The sequence below is a fragment of the Nipponia nippon genome, unplaced genomic scaffold, assembly GCF_047370975.1.
Source record: "Nipponia nippon isolate SJK-2023a ecotype South Korea unplaced genomic scaffold, ASM4737097v1 scaffold_4, whole genome shotgun sequence".
NCBI classification, from domain to species: domain Eukaryota; kingdom Metazoa; phylum Chordata; class Aves; order Pelecaniformes; family Threskiornithidae; genus Nipponia; species Nipponia nippon.
The window spans coordinates 18,429,290-18,442,239 of NW_028262358.1; the positions used below are offsets into that span (position 1 = coordinate 18,429,290).

General features: G+C 49.5%; 1 protein-coding gene across 1 annotated transcript; it reads left to right on the forward strand.

Moving 5' to 3' along the window:
• The first annotated feature begins 405 nt into the window (after positions 1-405).
• On the forward strand, positions 406-12,643 carry LBH (LBH regulator of Wnt signaling pathway). The gene is made up of 3 exons (XM_087776453.1): positions 406-612; positions 1,379-1,481; positions 10,149-12,643. The coding sequence occupies exons 1-3, from the start codon at positions 587-589 to the stop codon at positions 10,344-10,346; spliced, it is 327 nt and encodes a 108-aa protein (XP_087632579.1). The 5' UTR covers positions 406-586; the 3' UTR covers positions 10,347-12,643.
• Positions 12,644-12,950: the final 307 nt, after the last annotated feature.

Below are 12,950 nucleotides of genomic sequence, written 5' to 3' on the forward strand. Positions count from 1 at the left end.
AGGTGCTGGGCACAGAAGGCGCTCAGAGGAGCGGGGACCGGAGGCCACTGCCACTTCCGAGGGCCAGGAGCCTGTCCCCGGCCTCCCCCCCGCCATCACCCCCACGAAGGGGGTTTCTTCTCCCGCAGATGAAACCCGGCCCCGGCCCGGGTGATGCTGGGTGCATCCTCGCTCCGGCCGGCCGGCAGCGGTCCTGGGGGCCGCCCCCCACCTCGGCCCGCACAGCCACCGTGAAAAATAATGAAGGGAAAGGGCCGGACCGGGCCGGGCCGGGCCCGCCACCGCCTCCCGCTCGCGAGCCGAAGCCATTCATGAAAATGTTGACGTCAAACAGAGGGGCGGGGCCGCGGGCCGGGCCCCGCCCCCCGGGGCCATTTAAGGCGTCGCGGCGGGGGCTGCGGGGTTCAGACGGGAGGCGGCGGCGGCAGCGGCAGCGGCGCGGGGTCGGGGGTCCCGGGCAGCGCAGCAGCGTCCCGCAGCGTCCGCCGGTGCCGCTCCGCCGCTCCGCTTGTGGGGCAGCGCCTGGGTGCCCCCTCCCGCCACCCCCCCACCCCCGAGGGCGCGGGGCAGCCTCCGCCGGGACTTCATGTCTGTGCTGTGTCCCCTGCCCTGGTGAGTGGGGAGGGGGGGTCGCGGCCCACGGGCGGGAGGAGGCGGCTCTACGCCGGCGGGTCGCTCGCCGCTGTGGCCGTGGGTGGCTTGAAGCGGAGTCTGCCGGGGCTTCAGCCGTGTGCCCCGGGAGGAGGCGATGCCGCGGGGCGGCGTGGAGCCCCGCGACGTGATTCTGCCGAAAGCTGTGGGGGAGAAGAGGCTGGCAGCGGCGGCGCGAGCCGAGCAATAGCGGGATGAGCCGCAAGAGAGGAGCGGCGAACTGCGGGGATTCACTTTCTCGAGCTGGAAATGCCATTAAGGCTGCAAAAGTAGAGCTGGAATTGGCGCCGTGCGCTCCGCTGGTTTGGAAGTCCCTGAGGTTGTAAAATAAGTCAGCAGGAGCTAAAGCACACCAGCTTAAAAAAAAAAAGAGAACAAAACCCCCAGCGCTTGCACTTATTTACTGTGTTTTTTTACTTTCCCCCCTTAGGGGGCAGAGCTGGGGGAAGCGGAGCGAGGAGCCAGGCGCTGCTGCTGAAGCCTCCCGAGGCGGCGGGGGGCCGCGCTCCCGGGCAGGGCGGCGGGGGGCTGCTCCCCGGGGGCAGGGGCTGTAGCGCCGGTTCACCGGCTCTTTCCACCCCCTTCCAAGGGAGGGCAGGAAGGAAGGGACCAGAAATAGACTGCCGACAGCCTCCGCTGCCTGCTTTTCTTTCCCGATGCTACTTAAATCTTGCTCAGCCCTTCTGGAGCCCCCTCAGATGATTTGAATGCTGTCTTTTGTTTCTAGCCCTGATTATCTGAGATCAGCTGAAATGACTGAAGTGATGATGAACACCCCAACTATGGATGAGATCGGGCTAAGCCCCCGCAAGGATGGCTTGTCGTATCAGGTAAGTGCTTTGCTGGCTGCTTGGGCAGTAATCCCCTAAGGAATTGCCTGGGCTGGACTGCAAACTCAGTCTAATGTACCTTTCCATAGCCTGACCTAATAGCAGGTCTTGCTGTAGTGAGAACTAGTCAACAGACTGGAATGCTTGCTTGGCAGGAGCTGGTTGTCTGAAATATCACTTGGTATCAGACCGGACTGGCAAAGGACTTGGTTTTTTCTGAAGCCATCGAGCCCCCGCTCATTCAGCGCTTGTGGGGGCTCAGTGGGAGGTGGGGAGATGCGTTAAAGAAGGATTCGCCCCACTTGCCGGGCTGAGAGGACTCTGGGATCTCTTTGTAACGCAGCATACAAATCATCTGCCTAGAGCAGGAGGGTCGTGTTTATAATGCGCTTAAATTTTTTAATCTATTTCTTGGTTTTCCTGACTGGTGGGCCTGTTTGAGTGGGTTAACAGCTTCAGTGAGGCCAGGGACAGCCTAAACAAACCTTGAAATGTCACTGGGGAAACCGGTACCTGAAGGCATGAGCTGCATTTGTTCTGAAAGTTGTGAACAATGTAATTAGCTATCAACCTCTAGATCAATGACCGGGGTGAAGAGGTGGTCTTAGAAACTAGCTTGAGCCTTAATCCTTTAGTCTCAATATCCCTTTCATTTCCTGGCTTATAGTTAATCAAAGGACAAGTTGTGCATCTTAGCCTACCTACTAGATCCATGTTTTCCCACTCTTCCAGGAGACTTGTTGATGAGATTTAACAGAGGCGCTGAGTGCACGCAGATGACTTGCATCTGGTCCATGCATCGGGTGACTCTTAATGGCAGATCCTGATGCAGGGTTCTTCCTTTGCAGATGTTACACAACCTGCACAGAGGCAGTTGCTCTTAGCGTGCATTCAAATGAGGTGTGCTGTTGTATGCTTGCATATTTATGTCTGAAAAATGAGCTACAAGGCAGTAACAGTGCACTGAAGCATGAAATCAACTGAACTTTGGGCTACAGCTGAGGCCTCCAGCAGAAGCCAAAGCTGTGGGAGGAAAAGGGGATGCGTTGCTTTTTTGTCAGAATTCTGGATCTGGATAGGACAAGTTGTTTGGTTTATTGCCTGTGTGTGGAAATAGCTGTGCTGTGCTTCAGTGCTTGAGTTAGTGGAAAGCTTAGGGACTCTCTTTCCCCTCCTATAGAGGGAGTGTACAGCAATGAGAATGGTTATGAACCTGAAGCAATCAAACTAGCCTGCCTGGGATGTTCCGTTGTCTTTATGGGTCACCATATGAAGAGGCTTAACCCGGTCAGGTCAAATGCTTCTACCTATCCAAATTTTCCAGCGAGAGGCAGAATCTAGGTGCCCTGCTTCTTCTAATGATTGCTTCAGTGAGGTTTTTCCCCAAGTGCTCATGACCTTGATAAGTCTGCTTGGGCCAACTGGGGAACAGGCCTGTTTGGTTTTGAGTTGGATCATCTGAACCTGAAGGGGTGTGAGTCATAAATGCTGACGACTCATATCTATGCAGGGTTTATGCATCCTGGATCTCTCCTCTGTAGTGGTCTAGTCATAGATGACTTTTTTCAAATGCCTGCAAGAGCTGGGAGCTGCCTGCTGGTACTTTGTTGTCAGCTGAACTGATGACAGAAAGGGTTGAGGTGTTGACATGGAAGATCCTGATGGGGCACGAGTGGTGTGTGGGCTGTGTATGAGGTCTGCCTCTAAATCAGGTTAGTGTAAAGAGGATTGGGGAGCAGGCTCCAGCCTTCCTCCTCTGGCTGCTAGGCTGAGAATGTCACAGTGTACATCAAGGTAAGCTGAAAGCATCCTTAAAGGATTGAAAAATCAAGTTGGAATAGCAAGGACAAATCTGATACAGATCGCACCGTGAACTCTTTGTTCTACCTCAGACTTTGGCACTTTGTGCTTCATCTTGCTGATGGAGAGAGTTTGGTACATGGAAAATTGTATGCTAGTCTGAGGGCTGTAGTGCAATAACTTAAAACTAGACAGGGCTAATGGAGCATGACTGCTCCTACACTGAGGCTTGTTGTTCTACGCTGCAACATCTTCCTCCACTCATCTGCAGAGCTGGGCACTCACGAGTGAGTGGAACAGCCCTTGGCTGGCGCTGAGAGGCAAGAAAAAAGTGGAGCCAGAACTGAGAGAGGCAAGCTTTTAGCTTCAAAAGTTTCTCTTGTTCTAGTAGTAGAACTTGTATTTATTTTACTGCAGAGATGACCTCAAAATGAGGTTTAAAATGTCCCCCTTTGGGCTGTGTAGAGCGAGGACTGCCTGGGAGTTGGTCTGTAGGATCCTAGCCAGGAGCCTGGGGGCTGCTTCTCCCACCAGATGCAGGCATGAAACTGTCTGGACCAGGGGAGATGGTACAGCAGCTTTGCTGGAACTGTCAAGCACATCAGTGTTTGCTGCAGACAGACTTGTCCAACCAACAGTACTGTTTCAAAGTATTTTTGCCTTTACTTGGAAATAAGCTGAGGAAACAAACTCATACAGAGTATAAACTTCAGCAATCTGATTCCTCTGTCCCATGGAGTTCACTGAACTTCAGGGCTCCTGTCTGTCTCGCTGGTTATGGAGGGAACTTGGCTTGTTGACTTTTTCCTTTGGCCTCCTCCACCCCCTTGCCCTCTGCTCATGCTCTGGAGTATCTGTCTGTCTAGACATCAGCTGAAAGCATGCACCTCACTGGTGAAGCTTCTGGGCGGTCGGTGGGCTGGCCATCGCTGCTCTTTAAGCAATGATGTGAAAACTCAGACTGCAGAAGTCATATCAGTGATAACTGAGTTGCCTGTGTGGGTTTAGTAATTTGTGGCTTCGCTTGTAAAATGTGCTTTCTCGGCATAGAAATGCCTTTTTCCAGTTAACACACGATGCTTGTGAGCTCACGTGCTAATTTTGAAACCTTTCTATGTGAAGCAGTTTTATTACTGTATTTGTGATGGAAAGCTGCTCTCTGAGCCCCCTGAAGATGGTTCAGCCAACAGATTTAAAGGGCCGGAGCAGAAGTGAATGGTGAAATCGGGGCATGAGTCTCAGAGCAGGGTGGCACAGACAAAACAGAAGATGCAGCTGAAGAGATGATGTCATGCTGGGTCTTGTGCCTGCAGTGAAGAGCTATTTCTGGATCTTTAATAGATGTCCCATAATTCCCATGGGACTTACTAAACAAAAAACGTGTTGAAATGCAGCTGATGGCTCAAGATGCCCCTGCTACAAACAGATGTGCCTATGGAGGGCTTCGTGCGCTTCCTGCCTCGCAGTCTCCAGCGAGCCGGGCCTTTTTCACTGCCAGTCGGGGCTACTGTACTATTTGCTATTTTCCAGCCCCTAGATATACACGTTCTCCGAAAAGCCTCATCAGCACTCTGCCACCTTGTCCTCTGATGCCGTCTCACAGCAGCACGAATGATGCTGCTGAAACCGAGGCTGAACTAATCATTTCGCGGAGCTGTTGTCAAAACAGTGCCTTGACCTGGATCCTGCCTTGCTTCTTGGAAGTGGAGTGGGCTCTGAGCACAACTGAAAACACTTTGATGCCCAAAGTGTTTATTTTGAGCAAATGCTGTGTCCTGAGCGGTGTACTTGGCTGCAGATTGGCTGTCTGGCCGGCTCGCTGGTCCTGTGGGACCCTAGGCTCCCTTTTAGGAGATTGGCATCCGGAGGCTGAGCTTGCCTGATGCCATCAGCTGGGGTTTGGTTGTCATGGGGAGCTTGAGCTCTTTAAGTCATGATCGCATCATGCTGGGATCTGTCGAGGTTAATCACAGCCACAGCTAGCTGTGAATCACGTCAGACTGACTGAATTTAGGTAAATAGGCTTAACGCTCCATCCAGTGTCTATGGCGAAAGCTTGGGTCATCTGTTTTGGTGGGGAAATAATTTTTTGTGAAGGCAACGCCTCTTCACCAGCACCAGTGAAGCACTGGCTTTCTTAGGAAGCCGTGATGCTTGGTGCTGAGGGGTTTGGGCTGCATCTGCTGCATCCCACCAACTAAACTGAGGGACCAACATGCTACTGACCCAGGGGCTGATGGCAAAGGGTGGAAATTGAGTTTCTGCCATGATTGTCTTGTTTGCTTGCAAGGTACTTCATGTCTGTACAGCCTTGATGTCTGTACAGGGGAAGTCCTCTATTAAGAGCTGGCGCTTGCTACTGCGGAAGATGTTGAGACTGGGCTGCAAAAAAGTGGTGATAGCAAGTGAGTTTAGGATAACTTGTTCACATAGCACATCCGATGCATGGTTACTAGAGTATAGGCTGAGTCAATGTGTATTCCAGGTTCTGGGACCTTAAATGAGGGCAGAAGCAGGATATGGGATAAATGGAGCCAAAACTAATCATGTTCGCAGCTATGCTATGCAAAAAAGTGTTCCACTGAAATGCAAACTGAAGACAGCAGCTAATCAGAACATCTCAGTGCATGTTTTTTCCTCCCTACTTGATGCCTTGTTACTCTGGAAAATTTTTATGCTGTATGAAGTTCCCCAGCCACTGTCCCCCAAGATAGGGCAATCTGTCTGTGAATGGGGAGTTGTCACAGTTCATAAACCTGAGTCACAGGCTGCTGTGTGCATACTAGATGGAGCTCAATTTCGAGTCATGACTACTGTATGAGTAAATGTGTGTGTTAGCACTGCTTCTTATAGCTGAAAAATTCCTCCGAAGAGGACACTGAGAGCTGATTTAAATATTTCCTGAAATGAGCTTGCCATGCTTCTCAAGGCAGTAAAGTTTTATTTCAAGAACTTAAATGCTGATTTGGAATATTGACATGATACAGCTGAAGAGGCACAAACCTTAGCTGTTTAGTACTGGGAGGATGAGTGATATGCGTACATCGGGATGCATCCTATACCTGAAGTGGAATGCCTCTCAGTGCAGACTTTCCAGTCTTGTATAGCATTCCAATGAAGCAAAGCTTTCCCCCAAAACAGTAACTTAATTTGGAAAGATCTCATTACCTTAGTCTCCCTGTAATATAATTGAAATAGTTTTCAGCCCCATGGGAGGGGAGACAAACATTTTAACTATGGGTGTTGGTATGGAGTAGACATGTGGAAGTTGTTTTAAATTTACAAGTGTCACTTGGATTATGGTAGCTCTGAGCTAATGCTCTTAATTGTCTGACATCTCTCCTGCTTTTGGTGTTTCTCCATCCCTGTGAATGCTGAGAGAGGGTATGAGCCTCCCCAGGGCAATGAAAACTTTCCATTCTTGTTGCCAAGACTTCATTCAAGGATAGTAGAGCTAGATCATCTGAAACAGAGGCAAACATGATCTTTCTAAAATCATTTCAGGCTTTAATTTCAAGTTCTGCTTTTCACTGCCTTTTCTAGCTGCAAGGCAAGAGTTCGGTCGATTTGTATGTGCTGATTTGTATGAGGAGAGCAGTTCCCAAAACATAATCTGGAGAGACCTGTGAAAATTAGTCTTACTGTGAGCAAGAAGCTATGTTGAGTAGCGTAAGAAGCAATATACGTGTCCTGTGTGGGCTCTAAAGGTGTTGGATGTGTCTCTTTGTGGGCTGGGAGTTGGGGCTCAGCTACAGAAGCGGGGGGGCTCTGCAGAAGCAATTGCAGTCCCTCGTGCTGTGTCATGCAAGTAAGGTGGAGGAAGATACCTTTGAATTGCTGCTAAACTTGCTTTTAGGTAGCCTTCACAACCAGTTGGTGGTTGTCATTTGTCCCTCATCAAGTGACCAGATCAGCCAGAAGTAGGCATCTGCTTCAGCTGTGTGCAACGTGGCTCCCTCTGATGAATGAGGGGGAGAAGTTAGCCCGTTGCTGCTGTGCTCTTTGTGTGGTGGGGAGATGCAAAGTCTCCCTCCCACATGGCTGAGCCAAGTGACACGAGCAGAAGGGCTCGTAGGCAGGTTTTGCTAGACAAGCTGTCCTGGCTGCTGTGCAAAAGGGTGCAGAGCTCGCAGGTCAGAGCTGAGCTGCTGTATTCCTGGCGGGGACCTTGCTGCAAGTTTGAGAGTTGGTTTTTTTTTTTCTTCCCATTGTCTAAATCTGGAGTGGGACCAGATTAGGCATATGGGACCAACAAATGCAGCATGACATTACTGGTGTGGGACAGCAGAAAGCTGGTGCTTGCTTATCTTTTTATAAAGAGCTTGGCAACACAGCTTATTTTGGAGTGAGTGGGGAAGCTGGTTGGGGTTATTTTTCCACCCGGCTTCCCCAGATGTGTAAACAGAGTCTTAATCTGAAACCCTTTTTCTTTTGGTCCCTGTGCTCAGCCTGCCGTGTCACCCTGCTCATCGCATGCGAGGAAATCTGCCTTTGTGTATTTTTTCCATTGACTGTCCACACCCCTTGAAAGTGCAGTTGCAACATCTCACTTCGTGCTGCCTCGACGATTAAAAAGCATGACTTAGTGGAAAAAATCCTGACCTTCTTGGGTTCGGCCTGTCCTGCAGCTGTTTGAGATAAGATTGTGCTAGGGTTTTTTTTATTAAAAAAGCTGCACACCACACTTCGGGGATATTTGTTTGTAAGGAAATGACTACTACTTAGTTTCTGGAAAAAAAATCTGGCAGGCTATTTTCAAAGAAATTGCTCCAATTTGACCTAATGTGCTTAAAATGATAGCAGCCAAAGGTTAGTTTAATTATTATACTCCTATTTTTCTTGCACAGGAGGCTATTTTCATGACATTTTCAGCTTATGTAACCTCCTGAACCACACTTCTTTTTCCATTGCAACCTTCTAAACCATGTAATGTCAAGGGTATTTTTTTCTTATCCTGAGTTTAGATAACAAGTGGATGCTTAAGAGCCACTGCCTGTACTTCCAGTAGTGCACCGTGTGTCTGAAACTGCCTTTGTTTGGCCAAGCAGAAGCCGCAAAGCTCCAAGAAACAGTTACTGTCTCACTTGTGCTGGGAGTGACTAATAGCAAGTAGCTCATACTGCAGTGCCCATGTTAACGTGGCTGTGTTCAAAGACCTCAGTCTGGTGTACTTGGAAAGCATATGGATGGTGGGTGCCGTAGTGGGAGCTGGGGTCCTGCACAACTGTCCCCAGGACCAGATGGCTGCAAAGAGCCCTCCTGTTGTGTGTTACCTTCACACCGAGTTGCTTGCCCAAGCACCCCCTCCCAAAGTTACCTTGCCTGACTTTGCATTAAGTAGCAACCTGATGGCTTTCTCGGGTTGGTAAGAAGAAGTTGTTGATAGGATGATGCTTCATTTTGGGGTTTGGGCCAGGATTTCCCAAGGTGGTGGGTGCCTGCATGACTGGCATGAGGAGTATGATGCTTTGTGGTTAATGCTCAGGGCTCCTGGATGGAGAACCTGCTTTTGTAAATGGAACCACAAAGATCAAAGCAGATGAGATCTTGCTCTCAAACTGAGCCACCCGTGAGCACTGTGCCTGTCTGAGGTCTACAGTGCTGTTCCCTGCAAGGATGCTCTGACAGCTTGCTTGAATGCAGCTGGTGTTCAAAGTGCAGTGCCTGACTCCTCACCTCATCTACAACCTGGAGGGGAAAAACTATTTTGTCATTATCTTCTTTGGGGTGTTTAAATGTGACTGTAATGTGAAATGGGTGCTCTGATAAAAATTTTTTAAAAATAAACAGGTGGTAATTGTTTAATCTTCTGGTTACCAACCAGGGCATCTGATATGACAACTGGTTCTTGTCACCCAGCAGTTCTCTTCTGGATGAGCTGGGGTTTGAAGCTGTTCCCCGAGTAGGGCATCCCTATAAGTAACAGCAACCTTTTCTGTTCACGCTGCAATTCAGTCATGCAGACCTGCTAACGCTGCACTGGCAGTTTTTCCTGTACCTGTGGCTTTGCCTTGGTTCCTAGTAGGATCAAAGCATGCATCCCAGCGGCGCTGCTGGCAAGTTTAGGCCCTGATGCTGCTGCTGTGTACCCATGTGGTGAGCTATGGGTGGGAGGGAAGGGGTAGGGTACTGCTCGGTGCACCTTGTGGGGCTGGAGATAAGGGGGTCCTCGTATTCTTTGCACCAGGGTACATACTTGCTGACTACGCCACCAGCACCTCCTGCCCTAGGAAATATGGGCCAGTCTCCAACCCTTCCACAAAATGAGCATCCTCCTGCTGAGTTTTACTGCTGATGCATGGTAGCTGTAGCATGCAGGACACTGCCAAAATTATCTCTGAAATGCAGTTGAACTTCTCTTTTGTTCTGGTACTGTGGCCCTGGAGTGATACCAGATGCAGGCCCTTGCTGCAAGGGTCTGGACCGCTCTAGCACTGGGTTGCCACATGCCTCCTCTCTGTTCTAGCAGCAGAGCCTGGAGCACAAGCCTGTTCTTGTGTGTAGCTTGACCAGCAGCAGGAAATGAGCTCTCAGATTCTCTGATTGAGATAGCTCAGTGTGCAAACTCATGAGCATTAATGCAAAAGCAGTGGGGGTGAGGCGTTTGGATAAATATCCGAAAGGGCAGATGCCTCTTTGAGCACTATCCAAGCAAGCATGTGCTTTGGAAGCCTCTTGGGCAGCGCTGATTTCCAATACTCAGATTAGAGAAGCTTATTTAGGAGTTCAAGAGTCTTCCTGTCACTCCGTGGTTTACTCTGCGTCCAGCCTAGTCTGCCCTGAAGACCCAAGTGTCTCGAGAGCTGGGTTTTGGCTAAGACTGCTTGAATGCAGCCCCTCTCACAGACTGTTTCTTGGCTCTTTCAGATCTTCCCTGATCCCTCAGACTTCGACCGTTACTGTAAGCTGAAGGACCGCCTGCCCTCAATCGTGGTGGAGCCAACGGAGGGTGACGTGGAGAGCGGTGAGCTGAGATGGCCACCCGAAGAGTTCCTCGTGCAGGAGGAGGAGGAAGAGGAGGAAGAAAACTGTGAAGATGCAAAGAAGGACAACAAGGAGCAATAAATGGTATCTGAGGAAAGGCAAGGGACTGCACCCTTCTGAAGGAAGAGCCACACTTCTTTTGAAAGTCTTTTTAAAAAAAAAAGACAAGTTCAATTTTGCACCTGCGAGATCTTAGTTTTTTTGTATTCTCTGTATTGAGAACTGAAGCCCTCGGTGTCACCAGACCTCCTGAGGAAGGAAGGAAGTAACGCAGAGAAATGTTTGCTGTTCTCGAGATCACTATCTGTATTTTTCCGAGGCGGAGGCAGCAGTGAAATTCCAAGCACATGGCAAAGGGTGACCACGCGAGGACCGCTGGAGGGGGGAGCTTGGGGAGGGGGAGGAAAGTCAGAGGCGGCAGCGTTTGGCCGGGAGCTGCCTCCAGCTAAAAGCGTGAGAACAGAGCCGTCATCTCTCAGATTTGCCTTTCTTACAGCTTCCATTTTGTGTGTCGGGGGGTGGAAGGGTGTCCGTAGCAAAGAATGGCTAAATGCTCTACTGACGAGGGGCCTGTAGCTCTCCCCGGTTCAGCACCTCCTAGGGTAACGTGAGCGTCCGTAGGAGTAGTTGGGTTTCTTGCTCTTGCGCCTGTTTTCCAGCCACTTTTCCCAAAGCTGTTTTCTCCCCCTCTCTTTGCCTTTAGACCCTTCAATGCTGAACAGCTGTATTTGCAGGATAATGTTAGGCTGCTGCTTGTCATCTCTACTGCAAGGCCCTAGTTTATCTTGCAGGTGGTTGCATGAGGTAATGCACATCAGATGTAAAGATGCTTCTGTCTGCAGCAAGAGCTTGTGTAGGTTTGAACACCTCGGATTTTTTTCTCCTGTTTGCTGAGGCTGCTATGGTTGGTCTCATCTTGTACAGTGCCCAAAGCCAGGGGCTGGGGATTACGCCTCCTTACCTTGGTGTCCTTGAGGCCATAGGGTTTCATGTCTCTAACTCACTGGTCAATGGGCTTGTGAGGGCTGGGGTGGGGGATCTCCTCCAGCTTTGCACTGCAGGGCGTCCTCAGAGCCCTGGCAGGGCAGGACAGGCTGTGGTGGGGAGTACTGCCAGACCTGGAGGTAATCCAAAGACGAAACACCAGATCTAGTGTGGACCACCAGTGGGAGAAGGGGGCTTGCAGGGACAGGACTAGCCCGGGTGTCTTGAGACAAGATGTGTTTCTGCTTCATGGCAAGGGTGAAATGTTCATGGGTGTTTAATGAAGTGCAGTGTGTGGTTGTGTCCTCTTCGCCATATCCTGCTCCAAGGAGAAGTCATCTGTCTCTGTTTGGGGAGGAGGCCAGTCTGCTGCCAGACAGGGTAACCCGCTGCTTTCCTGGAAAGTAATGATCTCACACCTTTGGGGACCAGCTTGGGAGCCAGTCGATCTTGGGGACAGGATGAGAACAGTTACCACCTAAACCAAATTTGGGGTCATGGAAGAGAAAAAAAAATGTCAAGGCCTTAACCAAACTTTCATAATAAACCCAATGCCACCCCCCTTTGCTTATAACCGGTTCCATTTTTAAAATCTATTTGGACATGTGTGTATTTGTATTTTTAATACCTCATGAGTAGTTAAACGCTGGTGGGGGTTGGGAACTGCTTTTAACATATTGGCAGGATTGTTTTAGTCTTGTCTTGCTTGTGTTTAAACATAATGGCAATAATTTATCAGCTCTGCATAACTGTTTCAGACAGATAGGAGTTTGGAGATGAGTTAGCACAAAGCAGGAGAAATTCAGTGTTCCTACACTGCAGCTGGTCTCTGGTCCAGCACCGCAGACCTGGTTATACATACATGTTCCCTGCCCATCTTGGTGGACAGTTGATCACCAAATGGTCGTGATGTGGTGATACCATTTTCTCTAGCGATGGATTCAGCTGTTGTATCTGTAACACTTGTTCTAGTCTTGCTGTCTTACTGGAATGAGCTTGTACACCTGCATACCAGCCAGTTGTCTTATTTCTAGGTGTTACTCTCTATTGGTCTCTACCATCTGCACCACCAAGTCAAAGCTGTATGTGAAAGATATTACCATGTGGGCAGCAATGAGATGGCAATCCTTGGACTTCAGACCTGCTGTCTGCCCTAAAGACTTGCATATTTCTGTCTGCATCCTTTTTTTGAAAGTATTGTGTATATTTCTATTTGTTGTTGAACGTATCTAAAGAACAAAGCACTCCAGTAAAACTCCTCCTGTTGTATGATATACATTCTATATTTCTGTAATTCTTTTTTGAGCCTCAGGGAGAAGCTAGCATTTTTTTCAAACTACATTTTTGTCACTGTGACAGTTGTAAATAAAGTTTGAAAATGCTTTCCAAACATACTGGCTTTGTTCTTACTGCCAAAGCGGGTTGGATGGTCAGCCTTCCAGATAATGGCCAGTCCTTGTGTTTCGGGTCTGAGGTGTGCTGACTTGCAAGGCTAATGCAAATATCTTAAAAGACTTGTGTCTATCAGTTGAGGCTGTTCTGTGAACCTGGAGATGCTTGTGCTTCATGCATGTGGCTGACCTCAGGGCATGCCCTGTGGGGTTGTAAACGTAAATCAACTTAGAGGGAGGGGCAGCATCTTTGCCTTTCATCTTCCAACAGTTGCTTATTGCTGTGCGAAAGGCTGCAGCGAAGTGGTGC